Here is a 21,204-nt window from a genome sequence, read left to right as displayed (position 1 = left end):
GCTGGTGTTTGATGGTGCTTCTAACGCGTTAGGTCATGGAATTGGGGCAATTTTGATTTCTCCGGAGAACCAGTTCACTCCATTTACGGCTAGATTGTGTTTTGATTGCACAAACAATATTGCAGAATATGAAGCATGTGTCATGGGTATTAAAGCAGCCATTGAGTCAAAGATAAAAGTTGTTGAGGTATATGGAGACTCATCTTTAGTTATCCATCAAACAAAAGGAGAGTGGGAAACTCGAGATTCCAAATTGGTTCCGTATCATACACATATCAAAGAATTGGTAGAAAACTTCGAGCATATCACTTTTCACCATATTCCTCGAGAAGAAAACCAAGTGGCTGATGCCTTGGCCACATTATCATCAATGTTCAAAATAAGCGTCGGTCAAGATGTGCCGGTCATAAAAATTCAACAAAAGGATAAGCCAGCATATTGCTTATCGATAGAAGAAGAGCTTGATAGCAAACCATGGTTCTATGATATCAAATCCTATGTTAAGAATAGGGAATATCCATCAGGTATTTCAGAGAACAACAAGAGGGTTTTGAGGAGGTTGTCAATGAACTTCTTCTTAAATGGTGATGTGCTTTATAAGAGGAATCATGATATGGTTCTCCTCAGATGTGTGGATAAAGCAGAAGCAGAAAAGATCATTCAAGAGGTTCACGAAGGTTCTTTTGGAACTCATGCAAATGGACACGCAATGGCAAGAAAAATCTTGAGGGCTGGCTATTATTGGCTGGCAATGGAATCTGATTGCTTTAGTTATGTAAAGAAATGTCATAAATGTCAAATATATGCTGATAAAGTACATGTACTGCCCACCTCTTTGAATGTTTTAACATCACCATGGATGTTTTCAATGTGGGGGATGGATGTTATTGGACTCATCAAGCCAAAAGGTTCCAATGGTCACCGGTTTATCTTGGTAGCTATTGATTACTTCACAAAATGGGTTGAAGCCGCTTTTTATGCCAATGTGACGAGAAGTGTGGTTGTCAAATTCATCAAAAGAGAATTGATTTGTCGATATGGCTTACCAAACAAGATAATCACTGATAACGCGACTAATTTGAATAACAAAATGATGAAAGAGTTGTGTGATAGTTTCAAAATTCAGCACCATAATTCTTCGCCATATCGTCCGAAAATGAATGGAGCTGTAGAAGCAGCAAATAAGAATATCAAGAAGATCATACAAAAGATGGTGGAGACATATAAGGATTGGCATGAAATGCTTCCCTCTGCATTACATGGCTATAGAACCTCTGTTCGTACCTCAACAGGGGCAACTCCTTTCTCGTTGGTGTATGGAATGAAAGCGGTACTTCCCATTGAAGTTGAAATTCCCTCGATCAAAGTCTTGATGGAAACAAAACTGGAAGAGGCTGAATGGGTTCAATCACGATTTGACCAGTTAAATCTCATAGAAGAAAAAAGAATGATAGCTCTATGTCATGACCAGCTATATCAAAAAAGACTTAAAAAGGCATACGAGAAAAAAGTCCGTCCTCAAGAGTTTCAAGAAGGGGACTTGGTGTTAAAGAAAATATTGCCCATAAAAAAGGATTTTCGTGGAAAGTGGACCCCGAATTACGAAGGACCATATGTTGTAAAAAAAGCTTTTTCTGGAGGAGCTAAATGGATGGAGATGACCTTCCACTTCCAGTAAATTCAGATGCAGTCAAAAAATATTATGCTTAAAAACGGTGATGAGCTCGCTAGGTTGAAAACCTGAAAAGGCGACCTAGGCAAAAATTAGAGCATCCCGATGGATTGGAAACTTGGAAGAGTAGTCCATGCAAAAGTTAGGGACAGAAAATCAAGCACTTCAAACTGGGGCAATTATTATTCTTGAAAGCTGATTATTAGGATTCCTAAATTACAAGAATGACTATCGTTTGTTATGTCTCTACTTAAATTAAACACACTTGTCCCCACATTGTAACCCCTGCCTCAATTGTTTTGCTTTTAATGTAACGAATGTACATTTTTCAATATTGTCATTCGATGTTGTACGTTACACTCTTTATATACCAACCCAGTTTCATTATTGAGTGTTCTATTGTTTCAAATTTTGTTTTATAATAATAAATGTTGGAATTTGAAATATGTGAAAATATAAAAATATTTTAAACATTTTGACACTTGAAAATATACACGGGAACTTGTTTGATTCTCAAGATATATGAGTGTGTGAAGAATAATAAGGAGGGTAGTCATTTTAAACAATGAATTTTTGCTTCACTTCGAAAAAACGATCATTCGATGGATACGAAGAGTCATCATATAGAAACAATATTTGTCATTATTCATCCATTGAATCTTGAGACGGAGAAGAGCATAAGGATCGGGGAATCAAAGAAAAAAAAAAACAAAAATTTATCTATAATGCATAATCACATGATCCATGCATCTTCATTGACACTTTACCTAATGCATCACAAACGCATGAGTCGTTCATACCTTATCATTTGAATTGCAAATATCATATACTTATTCCCCCTCTTTATCTACCTTCAAGATTGGACCAATTACGATCTACGCATCGGTAAACAATTCGAAGACGATCACTTTCATTTCTATAGATCTACGCATCGGTAACCAATTCGAAGACGATCATTTTTAATTTCTATAGATCTACGCATCGGTAACCAATCCGAAGACGATCATTTTTTCTATAGATCTACGCGTCGGTAACCAATCCGAAGACAAACATTTTTAATTTCTATAGATCTACGCATCATTAACCAATCCGAAGACGATCATTTTTTCTATAGATCTACGCGTCGGTAACCAATCCGAAGACGATCATTTTTAATTTCTATAGATCTACGCATCAGTAACCAATCCGAAGACGATCATTTTTTCTATAGATCTACGCATCGGTAACCAATCCGAAGACGATCATTTTTTCTATAGATCTACGCATCGGTAAGTAACCAATCCGAAGACGATCATTTTTAATTTCTATAGATCCACGCATCGGTAACCAATCCGAAGACGATCATTTTTAATTTCTATAGATCCACACATTGGTAACCAATCCGAAGACGATCATTTTTAATTTCTATAGATCCACACATCGGTAACCAACGATCACTTTCATTTCTATAGATCTACGCATCGGTAACCAATCCGAAAACGATCATTTTTAAGTTCTATAGATCCACACATCGGCAACAAATCCGAAGACGATCACCTTCATTTATGTCGATCTACGCATCGGTAACCAATCCGAAGACGATCATCTTTATTTATATGGGTTCCTTGAGTCTGAATATAAGTCTTTGCACTCCTCCACCAATACTCTGCCCCACCCTTTAGTAGATGGGCAGCAAATGCCACTTTTTGTTCTTCAGTACAAGGCACTACTTCAAATGCCTTTTTAATCTCATCCAACCAAGCTTGAGCCTCTGAGGGATTGTGGCTGTCCTGGAATGTTGGAGGCTGCAACTTAAGAAAATCATAAAACACCCTGTTGGCATTTGCAGTGCTATCTCTTTGCATTGCCATTTGTTGTACCAGATTATGGGTAGCCGTTGCTTGCATTTGAATAGCTTCCATAACCTTTTCCCATGGTGCAGCAGTGGGTGGTGGAGTCATACTATCTTCAGGGGCAAGATTCCTCCTAGATCCTTCAGCCATAATTCTGCATACCATACACAAAATACTAAGTTGATCAGACTTAATATTAGGTGAAATGATAATGAGAATGTATAGTAAAACAAAGATATTCTAATTACTAATACATAATCCATAGTCCAAATGGATTGACATGGCTCTGATACCAAAATGTAAGACCCATTATCATTTGTCTAGAATATGATAATTGGACCCTTACACCTTAATAAAACAGAGGTAATTAACACTGAATAATAAATTAGAATCACCATCATAACTGAAAACTACATTCAGAAATATAGTTTACAACATGTTTAATAGATTCATAAAATATGACATCTTGAAAACAAACTGCGATTGTCTGATTACATCATAAAACAAAAAAAAATAGGTCATTTTTGTCTTCAGTAGGTTAATTCTAGTCCATTTGAGTTCTTAATCAATGTAGTTCGTCTCAAAAATCCATTAGTTTGAATGCATTAAAATTTTAGGTTATTTTAGTCATAAATATGTTTATTGAAAATCATTTTGGTTCTTAGCTAACGTAGTTCGTTTAAAAATTTCTTTAGTTTGAATGGATTAAAAAAAACATCTATAAAGACCAACTATAAAACACAAATATATAATGGATAAAACAAAAAAAATCAAATGGAAACAGGGGAAAGACTTTATATAAACTAAAAAGAAAAAGCATAGTTTTTCTAAGGAATTATGAACTAGAAACTAAAAATCATTCGGGTCAACATTATCATATTAGAATGGTAGAATGAGAAAATCCATAGGCCATTGCAGATAACTAATTAGCATAACTTCACCTATGTTGGTCTCTAGTCCTTAGGCTACATGACCTATATTTGCTTGCTGATATTACCACTACTTGTTGGTTCAAAAGTGGTTTTAGTTACAGTCATCTGGTTTAAAGAACAATTATCCCCTAAATGTGTTTGTTAAGTTTCTATATCAATTTAGAAGACAAATATCTATATTAATGACTATCTATTTTAAGGTAGTATAAATTACAAGTAAGTTAGAAATAATAATCTAAGTGTTTGTAAACACAAAATATTATCAACTAATAAACAAGTAATTATGTTTACTAATATAGCATATCATAATTTAGCAATAAGAAGTATTGTGATATGTAGTTCAAGTCAAAGTGTTACAAGTCTGTGTTTTAATATAAACTAGATCCTCTGACGAATAACAAAAAGAGAATCTACTAAACAAAGTTTCAGTGACTCTGAATAAATTGCTAAAGTTATGGTTGACTCTGATGAGCGCGCTCTAAAATGCGCCTATGGTGACTTTGTCTAATACAAGCAATGCTCTAATTTAGTTTGGCTCTGATAATCACAACAAGCATTTGATCTCTTTGCCTACGTTAACCTTGTCAAGTAAAATGATCGTCTGCTGCCAATAAGTGTGTTAGGAAAAATGATTGTTTACCATTGATAAGTGTGTCAATCAATATGATTGTTTGCCTTTGATAAGTGTGTTAAGCAAAATGATCGTCTGACTCTAATAATTGTGATAAGCATCGTATTGTCTGACTCTGATGAAAGTCAACGCTCTAGAATGTCAACGATCTAAATAGTCAATGCTCTAAAAAAGACAAATATATTTATCATGTGTTCAACATCTTGAATCCATTAATTTTTCTGAAAGTCTGTGTGACATAATCTTTTAGTAACACCCTCTAAGATACGCCCCTCTGAAATTCAAGATACACAAAATCAATCAAGAAGATATATATGGATACATATTAAAGACTGATCTACTTTAAATGGTAATTAAAGATTTCTAATGGTAACATTCTCAATGGACACTTGTTATAACACCCCGTTTTTCAAAGCGAGGGTATATCTTTTTTTGAAAGAGATTAAAATAAAACGGAGATTTAAATAAGGTAAAATACTTTTGGATAAATATTTAAGTCGTAACACAACGACAATTAAGTCAACAGAATTTACAAGCAGCGGAATAGTTTTTGAAATACGAATCCAAAGTATTTACACTTCAAAAAGTGGTACATAGACCCCATCATAATAAAATGTCAAACAGACAATATTAGTATAGGTACAATCTTCCGAATTAAATTAAGCACAACCCAAAAAGAAAGACGTCTAGTCCCTATACGAATACTGCAACCCAAAAAGAAGGACGTCTAGTCCCTATACAACAACCTAATCTGATCATCCTACCAAAAAACTATACACCCTGAGTGATCTCATCTGAGGGCAAAGCCCAGATTTCCACAATAGTTGTAAAGGGTCACCAACCGAAATTAACAAATAACACATAACATTTAAGTTTTAAATGCACAAAATAACCTTTCAACTAAGCATGCACCTTAAAAGGATTTCTCATATGCTAAAAGTTCATGTAATGCTTGCCAATTAAAAATGAAATCAAAATGAAGTTCTCAAACCATCAAGTAATACATAACTGACCAAAGCATTGATAAATCAATTGAGCAATCGATTATCTAACTCAAAATAAGGATTTCTACTGAGCCAATCGATTGCCAAATCGATTTGGTCAGTTTTTGCTGAGTTCCTGTGTTGTCAAATCGATTTTGTCAGTTTTGCTGAGTTCTTGTGTTAAGGCCAATCAATTTCCAAATCGATTTCTTAAGAGATTTTGAAAGACATATTTATACAATCGATTGGCAAATCGATTAGGTTAAAATAGTGAGTGAAGTTCCTGCAACTCATCCAATCGATTGGGAAATCGATTTCCCTGCTTATTCTTCCAAAAATACTTAAACTAATTCAATCACACTCACACATAATTCCAAAACTTAACACTTAGCAATTCCCACACAATCACCACGACGAATTGGTTTTCGAAATAGTTTTACAACCCATCACACTTACGCACAATAAACAATTCATATCACTCAAAATAACCTTTCAACTAAGCATGCACCTTAAAAGGATTTCTCATATGCTAAAAGTTCATGTAATGCTTGCCAATTAACAATGAAATCAAAATAAAGTTCTCAATCCATCAAGTAATACATCACTGACCAAAACATTGATAAATCAATTGAGCAATCGATTATCTAACTCAAAATAAGGATTTCTACTGAGCCAATCGCACCGCCTATCACAGGCAAAAGCGTAAATCGTAAAAGTACCACCTATCACGGGTCAGTACTGTTTACCGAGGTGCCACCTATCACGGGTCAGCACGATTTACTAAAAGAAAAAGTGTAAGTCGTAAACGTACCGCCTATCACAGTCCAAAGTACTGTTTACCGAGGTGCCACCTATCACGGGTCAGCACAACTTACCAAAACGTAAATCGTAAACGTACCACCTATCACGGGTCAGTACTGTTTACCGAGGTGCCACCTATCACGGGTCAGCACGATTTACCAAAATGAAATGCATGAGCATACACTGACTCCATCCACAACAATCGTTAAGCAAATGCAGATATTAAAAGATTCCCCATTTTTAATACTCGTTTAACTCTAATGGTTTTCACGCCAACATTAAGTAAACGTAGACATTAAGAGATTCCCCATTCTTAATACTCGTTTAACTTAAATGATTTTCTCAAACACACATTAAGTAAACCGAGATATTAAAAGATTCCCCATTTTTAATACTCGTTTAACTCTAATGGTTTTCACGCCAACATTAAGTAAACGTAGACATTAAGAGATTCCCCATTCTTAATACTCGTTTAACTTAAATGATTTTCTCAAACACACATTAAGTAAACCGAGATATTAAAAGATTCCCCATTTTTAATACTCGTTTAACTCTAATGGTTTTCAAATTCCACACAAAACAAACTCAAACCTATTATCAGATCCAATCCACAACTCACACCAAAATACATCAATTCATTTCTCCACAGAATCCAACCATACACACAACAAATTTCATCAATATTAATTAGGAACACGTCGAATACGACGAACACAAATCAACACAATCCACCACTCAAAAACAACAAGTTTCATTTACTCAAAATCATACACAAATGAGTTTAAATTCAACCAAAACCTAACTCTAAGATTTTACCCATAAAGTCTTAGATCCATTTTCCCCCAAATCAATACTCAAACCCTAACAAGATCCTTTCCACACAATCACAGATAAGTCCCTAAATGCAAACTAAAAGTTTGGAAGGAGCCCTTACCTTAACGTTAGCTTTAACGTGCGTTTCCGGTACCGCGAGTAAATCCGGTAAAAATCTCCGCTCGCAACGTCGCCTCCAAGTTGGTTCCCTAGCACCGTAGTGTGGTGGTGAGCAACTTTCCCTTCTATCTCCTCGCGAAAAGAAGCTTAGATCTAGATGAAACGGGAAGGTTTGTGTTTAACGATTTTGAAATCCCTAACACCGTTTTTCTTCGTTTTCGAATCAAACAAGAAGAATGAAGTTGAGTAATCTTCTCTCTCACACTCACCAAACCTTGGGTTTCTAATCTTGAAGAAAAGGAACGAAAAAGAAAGAAAAACCAAGAAGAAGAAGAAATGGGTTTCGCGTAGAGGCAGCAGAGGAAGAAGATGGAAATTCTGGATTTTCTTTCTTTCCTTTTTCCTTTCTTTGTTTTTCCTTCCTTTCTATTTCTTTTCTTCCTTTTACCTTCTTTCCTTTTTATATTTTTCTTTTCTTTCTATTTCCTTCTTTCCTTTTTATATCTTTTTCTTTTCTTTCTATTTCCTTCTCTTTTCCCTCCACACAAACATATAAATAAATATATATGTATTAATTATAATTAACAATTATCTCAAAATATATATATATATATGTATTAATTATAATTAACAAATATCTCAAAATATCTAGATATTTGTTAATTTACCATTTCACCCATAATGCATTAAATTCTTCGTAAAAGATTCACCGCGGTTAATTTAATTTATTCATCGACGAGTAATTCTAAGTGGCATCAAAATATCTTTTTGATTATATAAACTCCAAAATATTATTAACTTTGGCTAAAAAGCCTCCGAGCAAAGATCCAAAACACAAAAATACATAAAGTATACTTTAAAATTATGGGTCTTACAAAAACAAAAATAGATAGGTTGTTACAATGACTGCCATTGATGCACAAGCCATGCTTATTGATACATCTGTTCCTGTTTTAACTAATTTGAGAAATATAAAAACATATTTTTTTAAGTCAGTGTTGGTACACATTGTGCAGAACAAAGAGACAAATTTTAGAGTTTTAAAAAAAGAAACTAAAAGACAAATAAAAGCTCAGCAATGAACATATCATAACAAATAATGAAGGCATCAAAGGTGCAGAAAAATGCAGATGATGAGCAAAGAAATCAAAACATCAAACAAGAAATTGATAGAGAAGGACCAAGGCAGGCAAAGAAAGCAACTAAACAGATAAAAAACTTTATAAATACACCTTATCAAATTTCAAAAAGGGGGGGATCTGAAAAATTAACATTGCTGATAAAAAACGCATAGAAAGAAGGAGAAAAAAATTGGACACTAAGAAAAAAAACACCGTAAAAGAAGAAGGAAAAAACAAGAGTAGTAATAGCAAAGGAAAAAGCCAAAGTTAGGCCGCGACATTAATATTTTATTTAATAATTATTGAAAATTTCTTTAGTAGAATTAATAGCATTTTCAAATCTATTTTCTCTATACTTTTCAAAAAATAAAATAAAACATTTCAACTGTTCTACAGCAATATCAAGAACTCATGTAAATTTTTTTATCTTTAAGTTGAAGAAGAAAATAGTGTGTATACTATCGCTCTAATAACTCATCTTAACAATATGTTTACTACTTGTCTCATGATTTCTCAATTTATAACTAATATTTCTCATATGAGCAATGTGTTCATTTTGTCTCATAATTTCTTAATTTATAACTAATATTTATCTCCTCCCTACTATCTTCGTTAGTCAATTTAGTTGTATTAAAAAAATTATTAAATAATTTACAACAAAAACAGGTTTTATTTAATTTATATAAGATTGTATCGGTTGATAGCAAAAGTTAAGACGAAGGTTTGACTGTGATATTTTACAAGACTTAAAAACAATCATACCTTTAATACAAGATGCTATACTACTAGTAGTACGCTAAAATATCAATCCAAATAAATAATAATTCTGCCAAAAATTGAAAATTAAAACATTGTTTGAGGCATTTCTTGTTTCTGTGTACATTAAAAAAACTTTTTATAATATATTATTGGGCCTTCATACATTCTAATAAAGTAAAAAAAATATTTTTTGGCGAGACATAAAGCAATGGCTTTACGTGTCTCTCCCTTGGGCCGGCTCTATTAAAATGCTTGCATATATTTGAATATAATTATGTCATATTGTTTTTGTTATCATTATCCATATCTTGATTGCAATATTGAGTAAAATGATCATCATACATGCTATGTTCCTAGATCTTAAATCCAAACTTGCAAATTTGATATATGAATGCATTGATCAACCACATGATTTCTATGAGAAAGCCTACTCATGTTTTTGCTCCCTACATTTGCACTTCCTTTGTATTCTCCAACCTTTTTGATAGATAACAAAGGGGAAGAATTATTTTAGATTTCTTATAAGTTTCTATATGTATTCAGAAGTCTTTGTGTAGTGTGAACTCCTGTATTTTTTTGTTGTTCTTGAACCTTATGTATAATCATATCTCATGCATCAATGAAATCTTATATTTTGGTTCAAAATCTATAGCATATTCTGAGGGACAATTTTTTTAAGCTCTCTATGATTAAAATTAGAATCGAAATTAAAATCTAAATTAACATGTTTTTCATCATCAAAAAGGGGGAGATTGTTAAGACAAAATCTCAATTTAATGTTTTGATAAAAACAAACAAAAAGTTAATTAAGAATGTTGATTATGATTCTAAATGTTATGTTATTTTAACTTGTACTTTTGAGTGTATTAATCAAATATATGATCCAAGCAAAGCAAAGAATAAATAAACATGAAAAAAATAAAAAATCTGAACAAAAAAGAACGGAAAATATTCTTGACAAAATCTGGAACACATAGAATGTTCTCTAGGTCCATAAATGACCAAGTCAACTTTAAGAACAATCAATCTCCACTAGTTAAAAAAAGATATTGCTTTTGATATTAACACTAATATTATCAGTATTGTCCAAGTAATATAAAATATTCATCTTAACAAAGAATCAATTCAAAATGCAGAGTAGAAAAACTATGAATTGTGATGAATCAAGCAAGACCGATCATTCTCCAGCTTGACTGTCAAGAACGAAGAACATTCTTGATAGCATTCTGACCTTTCTGGACAACAGTTTGAAAAACAAAGAATGTTCTAGTTATTAAAACTGAAGTTTGGAAAAACGGAGAACATTCTCTTTTTCACAGATTTAAATCCAAGGACGTTCTAGTTTTGACAACACTAATCCAAGAACATTCTGGTTTACAAAAAACAAAATCTTCTTTAGTTTAAGATCAATTTGAGCAATGAAAGTACATCAATTTACATTGCAAATCCCCAATATTTACTACCAAGAAACATAATTATATACTCAAGATAATTTTGGACAGATTCAAAGAGAAAATGATCAACTAAAACAAAGCAATGCATCAAGAATAAAAAAACAAAATTTATTCCCAAAATTGATGGCTTGTGATAGACAAGAACATTTCCGGTTTGTTAATAAACCAGTCCCTATTACAAAGGTACCAGAAGCACATACACAAAGATCATACCAGAAAGATCTACTCAAAAAGATTAACAAAAGCTAAACATCAAGAACTAACAAGCAAGATCAAATCAGTTTTAAATGCATGGAAAACTATTGCAAATCACAAATGGATTTCCAGTTCATATACTAGGAATGTACATCTCTCATATGGGCAAAAGAATCACTTGAAAGGATCATAGGATAAAAGGCAAAACTCAAAGCAAAAGTGACAAATGATCATTCTCTAGCAGTGTAACATTAGTCTCTAGATTGATAAACATTCTCCAGCATTTTACACTTGATCTTCAGCAACAAACATCTTTCTCTAGAACGATTAACAACTATCTCCAGAATGATCAACATCATTCTCTAGTATGATGACATCAGTCCAGAATGATACGAATATTCTCTAGCTTACTGACCATCATTCTCCAGCATTGTTACATCATTCTCTAGCCTTATTTCATCATTCTCTAGCATTTTTTGCACGATTCAAAAAGAAGTCTTAGTCTGAATTGATTAAGCACATCTCTGAAATGTTTGTCTGCATAAACAAATGATCATTACAAACAAGAATAAGAAGCAACAAATCAGACATTTTTAACACATAAACAGAAAGACAGAATGTTCAAAACAATAACACTTAATATCCAAAAGTCTGGTCTTTGGTCAAATCTGACACATGACAGCAGAGCACTTTCCAACGGCTCTTTTGGTTGTCATCAACCTTCCTAAAGCCTATAAAAGGAAGGCCAAGATCAAGAAAAAATCAGAGCTTCAAGTACTAAGCAATTAATTACTCATTTCAATCATACTTGAATTTCTCTCACTCACATACATTAGATCAATTCTGATTTTTCCTATTCGATTCCTAGAATTATTCTCGTGTATTTCTCTGTCAAAGAATCAGAACTCAAACAAGTGTTAAGCCTTCTCTGATTTTGACAAAACTTTTTAAATCAAATCATTATAAATTCAAGGCTATAGTGTGAAGTGTGGTTTTGATTAAACTTGTAGGAAATCCTTTTATGATTAAAAGGTGAACTGTAAAATTCTATCTAAAGATTGATAGGTGACCTGATTGAACTCATTTCTAGGTGAAAAGAATTTAACCTGTAACATATCAAGGTTGATCTGATGTAGGTGCTTTAAAACCAAGAAGGTTCTTTGTTTTGAACACTTAGTGGAAAATATCACGGTTGCAAGGATTGAACGTAACCCGGATTGGGTGAACCAGGATATATCCTTGTGTGCCATCTTTTCCCTTATCTATTTACTTTCAGTATGTTTGATTATCAAGTTAAATAGATAAGTTAAATTGTTGATTTTGACTAACCAAGAACGTTATCTGTTTTCTGTTTTCACAACCAAGAACAATCTTGAGTTATTTTGTTATGTTTTTAACATGAAATTTTAGATAGGAACATTTACAATTCAAACCTCAATTTCTTGTAAATCAACATTGCTACTTCAAACCTCCCATCCCACATGAAATTACATTTTTGTCCTTTTTTTACCAGAAATTGTTGAAACTTTTTAACGTATTGAAATTTTCGAAATCAAAATTTTCCAGATTATTTGGAAGTTATGAAATGTTCGAAATAAATTTTTTTTAGAAATTGGTGAAACTTTCGAACTTTTTGAAATTTTCGAAATGAAAATTTTCCAGATTGTTCAAACTTTTGAAGTTATATATTCGAAATGAAGTTTCTTCAGAAATTGTTGAAACTTTCAAACTTTTTGAAATGAAAATTTTCCAGATATTGTTGAAACTTTCGAACATTTTAGAAAATTTTGAAATGAAAGTTTTAAACTTTCAAACATTTAGAAATATTTAAAATGAAAATTTCCAGATTTTTCAAACTTTCGAGGATTTCAAAATGGAACCTTCACAGAATTTTTAAAACTTTAGAATTGTTAGAATTTAACAATTTACTTAAGATTTGACCTGGATCTAAGTGTTTTTAATTCTTTATATAAACTTTTCATTTATATATTTTTCCATTTATATAAACTTTCCATTTATATATTTTTCCATTTTAATAAACTTTCCATTTTTTAATTAATAATCTTTCTATTTTTTAATTTTGAATGTTTCGAAGATTTACTGTTACCAAACATTTCAATGTTTCGTAAGTTTTGAAAAAACTGGAAATTAACATTTTGAAAGTTTCGTATTGATGGAAACTTTCGGAAATCTGGAAAAAAACCTATTTCGAAACTTTAGTGTTGTTCTAAAGGTTCGAAAATTTTAAAAATAGTTGTTTCAAAATTAAGAAAAATTACTTGTTTTTTATATTTCAATAATTTGTAAACTTTCGAATGATGGGGTAATTTCTGTTAAGTTTCGAAAGAGGATGTAAAATAATGAGTGCTAAATTTTTTTGAGGGTTTTATAGATAGTAAAAAAGGAGAAAAACATAATTTCAAATGAAATGGAGGTAGGAGGTTAAGATGTAGAGGTGCATAGTAGAAACCTTTAAAATTTGCATATTGGACTAGCCCAACCTGACTTCAAGCTTCGACGTACTATGATGAATTAAAGGTAATATGTTACTATTTATTTAATATTTTTATATAGATAGTAATAAATAACGATACATTAAAATACTTATATAATTTTATTGCAAAATAAAGTGGATATAATGATAATGATCTCTTTGAGTAATACAATGCGAAATGGTGCAACACTCTTAGTGCGTTCGTTACAGCAAAAGATATTAATTTAGCTAAATATTTAGGGTTCTAGAGTGTCAATTTAGCCATTGTATACATTTGTTGTGCAAGTATAGTGTTTTTGTTAAAATATTATTAAAATATTATTTTATATTCGAATTGGTCAGCCAAATTATCCCTAGAGCCGAGTTTTGACACCATATTAAATGATCATATGAAAACGTAGTTTTTGACTCGATCTAATAAAGTCTGTAACACATTTTCCGAACACTTTTAGTTATTTTTTTTTAATATTATACATACAAATCATAGCTTTTATGAGTAGTTGTTTGTGTTGTCACAGCCACAAATTTTTAAATAATTATTTAAACATATAATAATGCACATCAATTTATTTTTTATACTTATGTACAACTAAAACAATATTCATGCTCGTCCCATAAATACAGTTAAAATGATAAAAAAAAAATTGAAGAAACATTTAATATAGTTGGTTTGAACCCACAATTCTTATCTTCTATGCGCTTAGTAAAACAATCTTTACAACATAAAATAAAAACAATATTGATGTCCAAATCAACTTATTGTTAGCCCAGACGTATACGGCATTATTTCTCTATTTCTCCATCTCCTTATCCAATGGAGAAAAAAAAAAGAACATAACTAATTTCCAACAAAAAATAAAACCTAATTTTGGTTTATGCTCTCCTTTTGGTGTCTACTAAAATCCAAACCTAAAATGAAAGACAAATAAAAAAAAAATCTAAAACCAATGTAACACTTCCAACAATATATTTTCTAAACAAATTAGCAAACAATCTCCGCGAAGTTTAACCTCATCCAAAACAGAACACTTCCTCAAATAGATTAGTTACAAATAATCTATTGTTGTTGTAGATGATAGTGAAGAAGATGAAGAAGAATTTAAGGATAATATTTCCTTATTCTCCTTGTTTTTAATATTATTATTATTGTTACCATCCACTATCATGTTATTTCCAGCATCTCCATTTAATAATCCACCACAATTAATACCCTCCAAAACTTCACTTATATTGATATCACTATCAAAACCAGGATCTGTATTGAACCACAAATCAATGTTATCTTCAAAGCTAGAACCATCAAATATTTGCATTAAATCTATCTCAGCATTGCTCAAAGCCAATTCATCTGAGTCTTGAAACATGAAACTTGATGGTAGATCTTGTTCAAGATAATGATCCATAACATTAACTATTGTGTGTTCTTGTTCAATTGGAGGAACATGTTGTTGTTGTTGTTGTTGATGCAGCATTGGTACTTCAATTTTTTCTAAAATTTCTTGTGGAGGTGTAGTAGTAATTGTTATTTGTTGTTGTTCTTCTTGTGCTACTTCGGAGTCAGAGGAATTTTGAACAATTTCTATGGTTGTTGTTTGAGGTTGTGTTTGTTCCGATTCATCGATTTTGTTCTTAAATTTATTGATGTAATTGCTGATGTCGAAATTCGTTACCGCATTTAATCCTCTATGTTCTATTGCTGCTATGTCATATGCCTTCGCTGCCTCCTCTTGAGTTTCTTCAAATCAACAATAAATTTAATTTCATAAGATTAGTCATTAAAAATTAGTTACTATTAATTAAAAAAAAGTTTCAAGAGTAAGCACAATAAATGTAAAAATATTTAAGCATATATCATTGGATGAATGACTAAAATAAAATATTTTTTATGATGTGAGTGTGTAGATTGTTTAAATATACTTCAGAAATAGATAATTAGATGATATTAATTGCTCATACGATCTCTTAACTTAATTTTAGTCATTTTTCTTCTTCTTCTTCTTGATTTAGCCTTTTATTTAATTTTAAGTAACAATTTGATGATTTACATCTTAAAATATCAACAATGTTATCATTTCTTTACAAAAACTTAAAGATTCATCAAAATCTTCAAACAAAATCCATAAAATTCAATACCAATTTCAAGAAAATTTATATATTCATCAATTGCATAACTCAAATATTCAAATAAACTCATATTTCCATCTCCAACAACATCAAAATCATCAAATAAAGAATAAAAATATGAGTTTATTTGAAGATTTGATATGTGAATTTGATGAAATTTGTATTATATTGAAGATGATAATTAATTTTATGAATTTTATTTGAAAATTTTGATGAATTTTTGTAAAAAAATAACATTGTTGACATTTTAAAATATAAAATATCAAATTGTTACTTAAAATTAAATAAAAGACTAAATTAAAAAAAAAAATAATAAAACTAAAATGTTACTTGAATTTAAGTTAAGGGTCTCGAAAACAATTATATATAATAAATTCATAAAAGAGTAAAAGTTTATATAAAGTTAACTTTATGACACAATAAAACCCCACAAATTTTTAAAAGAAAAAATTGAAGAATCAATGTATGGATTAGTTTTCACGTGCTTACTGGATTTTTTGGTTGGAGAAGTAGTTAGTGTCCTATAGATCTAGATAACTTTTTAGCTTGATCTTAGTTTTTATATATCTAGAATATAGTAATAATTAGACAAATTTTCATTTTTATTATGCTTTCACAAGATTGGGAAATTTTTAATTATAACTTTTGACCGACATGTTGGCAGGGGATTGTGGATACTGCATGAGTCAAGGATATGCTGTACCCTCTAACATGCTTATCTATAGGGTTTAATGCTCTATAGTTAAATGTTAGATTGATCTTGGCCAACAAATTGTACATGACACACAAATAAGTAATACAGTAACATTAGGATGACAAAATGAATTGACCGTTTAGTCTATCATTTTTTATTTATAGGAAGAGTTGATATTTTTAATCTGTTATTACTAGTTGACTCGACCTGCCTAACCTATTAATATATAGACATTTTAAAAAAAATTACATATAATTTTAAATTTGAAGGTATGTCACATATACATTTATTTATCTAGTCATCAGCAAATTCATATACATCTATAACATGTGACAATTTTTGGAAAACAAAAATTTCAGTATGGTTGGTAAGTAAATTAAAGTTTTGACCTTTTAAGAAATAAATAAAAGTACATTACTAATCCTAAATGAAGGACCACCAAACTTCAAAAGTATAAAAATAAATAAATATTTTTGTAAAAATATATTTTTCAGAGTTACTAGTGTACTAAATATTATACTAAGAAATACTTATTATTTTATAATTCCTGAATTGATATTAGATTTTTTGAAGGGGATAAAACCAAACAAATCACAGCAAAGAAAAGAAAATTATGTTTGCAGCTGTATGAAACTTTTGTATGGTGAGACCAGAAATTGATGTATATTTCTGCAACTAGAGGACAAGAGTACAGCTGCTACAGTTCATGCAACGAGCACAACTCACACATGGAGCCTAAAATTGCAGCTTTAAACCAATTTCAATTCATTCACATTAATTATGAGAACTGCTGTTTTATAAGCTGTAATTATTTTTTAGTAATAATAAACTTTAGTCCTATTCTATGTGCTTGCAACCTCCAAGTGCATTTTTGTCCTTTACTTTAAATAAATCTAATTTTCAAGAAGTAACTAGTAGTTTTATACATCAAAAGTTTGAAACTGTTCAAGAGATGTTAGTTCATTGATAAAAATTTAATAATTATTAAGAGATAAAATTTAAATCTCAACTGAAACAGTTGTAAAATAATCATTAATATCATCGCTATTAACAAATATATTTTTTCTTCAAAATTTTTAGAAAAATTTGGAGCTAATCTCAGGAGTCAACCTATTGGGTAGTGTATGTAATTATCAAATAATTAAAGTACAAATTTTTGGTGTTTATTGAAAATAAATATTAGAAAATTTTTGGGAGAAAATATGTAAGTGCAAAAGAAGATCTATAAATCAGGGAAATTTTTGGATTTGAAAAAGTAACAGAACAAATTCTCTTTGCTATCATGGAACACAAATGGGAAATTAGTACTTTGCAGAAGACATATTGTACTTTCCCTGTTTTTGGATTGTCACATGCCACGTGATATCTTAATTAGGCATGGTACTATTTATAAGTAGAAAGAGAAAAAAAAAAGTTTGAAAAAAGGGGAATAACAGTTCATATGTTGTTAGTTTGGTTATAACAATTTCCTAGAATCCTAAAATTTGAAACAATTTTGATTTGATTAAAAAAAAAATAGCTACAAATAAAAGTGCAACTTACTGTAAGTTCCTAAGTAGAGGTACTTGTTACCACAAACTCTTCCAATGCGAGCTTCCCAGCGACCATTATGGTGATGCCTATTCAAATGTAATAAGATTAGTATTTAAATTATAGCATATAATACTTTTTATTTCATTTTTTTTGAAATCTAAGATAATTACAACCGTTCTAAGCACATATCATTAAAGTAACGTCAACATTACATTACTGAATTCTTGTAAAACAAAAATTTGGTACTCGACTAAAATATGCAAAAAAAGTATAAATAAACAACTAAGAAACAGAACATTTGGAATAGGTTAAAGTGTGATCCACCGTTTTGATACAGTTTCACATTGATTTCAAAGATATGATAAATAATCTAATAATTTGCATAAATTTAGAAGTAAATGATTTGCAAAAAAATGAAAATGAATCTAACCTAGCAACCCCACGGTATTTGGAAATGCCTCTAGAAAAACCACTGCTTTGACGCCGCAAAGAAGCCAAATACTCTTCTCTTGAGATCTTGTCCATTTCCTCCACCTCTTTGCCATATGTTTCTATCTGCACAAATTAGTCCCATATACAAAATCATTTTATAAAAATATCAATTTATTAAATTAAATTATACTATTTATTTCTTGAACAAATAAAAATATTAATTTAATTTTTCAAATTTCGGTCAAATTAGTCCATCTAAAATAATCTAGAAAATGACTAAGTTTACTTGAAATTTGATATTTTAAGGACCAATGACCCTTCAAAACAAAATTGGACACTATTTATTTTTCATGGACCAATTTAAAACTATACACTAACTTATGAATAGAAGAATTAAATAATATACCGGAAAATTCAAGGTTGCATCCTTCCCCCAATACTTAAGTGCTGCAAGATCATAGGTACGAGCTGCTGCTTCTTCAGTATCATAAGCACCTATATTGTCAACATTGTAAAAAATTTGATATCAAAATTTAAATAATATAATTGGGTCCAAGTGAAGTGACTACATCATGATCATGATCAGAATCTTTCTATAATAAAAAATAATTAATTTATTAAATTGGAAAAGTTGACTAGGATTGTGTGAGATCAAAGTAGTACATAAGAAATTAAAGAGGACTTACCCAAATAAACTAAAACCATCCATCCGCAAATGTTAGTGAACGTTACAATGACAGAGATTGCAAAGAATAAAACAAAGTCAGAATCTCAGAAATTGATAAAAAAAAATATTAAACAAAACATCACAGATCTCCTCCATTTTTTTTTAAATAATATTTTTTTTTTCATTATTCAAATGTTAAAAGATAGTGAAATTACCTTGTCGTCCCTTCTTGCTCTGAATGTTGTTCCAAGAACTCTTATCCCATAGATGAGCTTCAAATCTCCCAGTCCATCTATGTCTATTTTGATCAAACAAAAAAAAAAAGTTAAGTGACATGCAAATGCAAATGAATCTTTTTTATAAAAAAAACCCATTAATAAAATTCAAAAGGGTCATAAAAAAGTGATGAAATTTCAAACCTTGTAACTCCTCTGTAAATGGAGCTTCTTCTACTCCCACCATTTGTTTGGTTCTTCTTCTGTTTGCAATTCTGTGACTTGACACTAAGATTCTTTTTTGGATTCTTAGCACCCCTTTTTTTCTCTGATTGAATTTGTGTCTCAAATCCAACAGAAGATGAAGATGATGAACTTGAAGATGGTGGCGACCTCTTCATTTGTGTCTTGAATTTTTTGAATTCTATAAAAGAACAAAAATGAAACAACCCTTTTGTCCTAAAAAAGAAAGAACACAATGTGTGTGCTTTGAAGATGAATTAGACAAAAAAAATTGTCTTTTGATCTGTTACCAAGTTTCTGTCTTTCTTTCCTCTTATGGTGATTTTCTATGATACCATGTTTTTATTTGTAGTGTTGGTTGTTATAATGGACTATAATTGTACTAATCTTGGTTACCTAAAGTGGGTTAACAAAACATAGAGAAAAAATTGGACGGTGAAAGAAGCAAAGAAAATTTGTGTGTTTTAAATGAAAGAGATTTTTTTTTTCTTTTATCTTATGTTTGAACTATTTGTTTTAAAAAAATTTGAGATCTAATAATAAAAATTATTTTACAGAATTAATCAGAATTTTAAATGTGAGTTTTTCTACCACAAGTGAAATTTATTAATCAGAAGAACAAATCACTTGGTTAAAAGAGAATACATTTAAATATAAATAAAAAATAACCACAATTAAATTGATAAGTGAAATGGTTTAACCATGGGTTGGAAATTAACCATATAGGCTAATTAAAATGGCTTGAATTTGAACAACACTTGTCAAGGGTGTGCAGCCATGCTACCAATAGGAGTTTGTATTCTAAGCTGGCTTCCCTGGTTTAGGAATCTCAACTTTTTTTTTGTCATCATATTAAACTAATATTATTTTTTAAAAATAAAACAAAATAATAAGGAAAAAAATGAAAAGTTACCTGGCTTGAATGATGTGTCAAGTGTATATGTCAGTTACTTTGAATATGTTTCTGAAATATATTAGTTGCAACAAAGCAGGTAAGAAAGGAGAAAAAAAATAAAGATTCATCAGCTAAATTAGTTGGGAATGTTATGCATTAGTCAAAGAATAAATTTAATCAACTAATGATAGAAAACAAATATTCACAGAGATTATTGAAGACCCTTGCCATTTTTTGTTTTGTTTGTTTGCTTGTTCTTTTCCTCACTTGAGCATAACATTGCCAATTGACACAAGTACATACATATATATATAATCTTAGATTGATAGAAGTATGAAATTTTTGTGTACAATTTACAAGAGAGTTAATGGTGGGTGAATTGGAAGTTGAATCAGAAGTTGAATCAGATTCAGCAATAGTCTAAGTTATAATGTTGCACAGATTCAAACATCACATTATTCAGTTGTAAATAAACAAACTAAATAATTCTTTTTTATTACACGATTTATATGCCTCTTTTAAATTCTTAAATTTTATTACTGGAACTATTTAATTTTGGAGAATATACATTCAAATTAACACGAGATAGTAACT

The 21,204-nt window shown here is 30.5% G+C and overlaps 1 protein-coding gene across 1 annotated transcript; it reads right to left on the bottom strand.

Annotated features, from left to right (window-relative positions):
* Positions 1 to 14,530: 14,530 nt before the first annotated feature.
* LOC101488375 (uncharacterized) lies at positions 14,531 to 20,134 on the bottom strand. The gene is made up of 7 exons (XM_004511105.4): positions 19,677 to 20,134; positions 19,473 to 19,555; positions 19,277 to 19,285; positions 18,997 to 19,085; positions 18,589 to 18,713; positions 18,168 to 18,244; positions 14,531 to 15,542 (listed from the first exon to the last, which is right to left on the bottom strand). Exons 1-7 carry the CDS (start codon positions 19,871 to 19,873, stop codon positions 14,854 to 14,856), a joined length of 1,269 nt encoding a protein of 422 aa, XP_004511162.1. The 5' UTR covers positions 19,874 to 20,134; the 3' UTR covers positions 14,531 to 14,853.
* Positions 20,135 to 21,204: the final 1,070 nt, after the last annotated feature.

The sequence above is a fragment of the Cicer arietinum genome, chromosome 7, assembly GCF_000331145.2.
Source record: "Cicer arietinum cultivar CDC Frontier isolate Library 1 chromosome 7, Cicar.CDCFrontier_v2.0, whole genome shotgun sequence".
NCBI classification, from domain to species: domain Eukaryota; kingdom Viridiplantae; phylum Streptophyta; class Magnoliopsida; order Fabales; family Fabaceae; genus Cicer; species Cicer arietinum.
Note: the sequence above shows the minus strand (reverse complement) of the source record. Positions and strands in the feature narration are given on the sequence as shown.

Excerpts from the sequence above, each read along its gene's own strand:
- LOC101488375 (XM_004511105.4), bottom strand. The coding sequence starts at position 19,873 with ATGAAGAGGTCGCCACCATCTTCAAGTTCATCATCTTCATCTTCTGTT. Across the intron at positions 19,556-19,676 it reads ATTTACAGAGGAGTTACAAG|ACATAGATGGACTGGGAGAT; the intron begins GTTTGAAATTTC and ends TGATCAAAATAG. Across the intron at positions 18,245-18,588 it reads AAATACCGTGGGGTTGCTAG|GCATCACCATAATGGTCGCT; the intron begins GTTAGATTCATT and ends ACATTTGAATAG.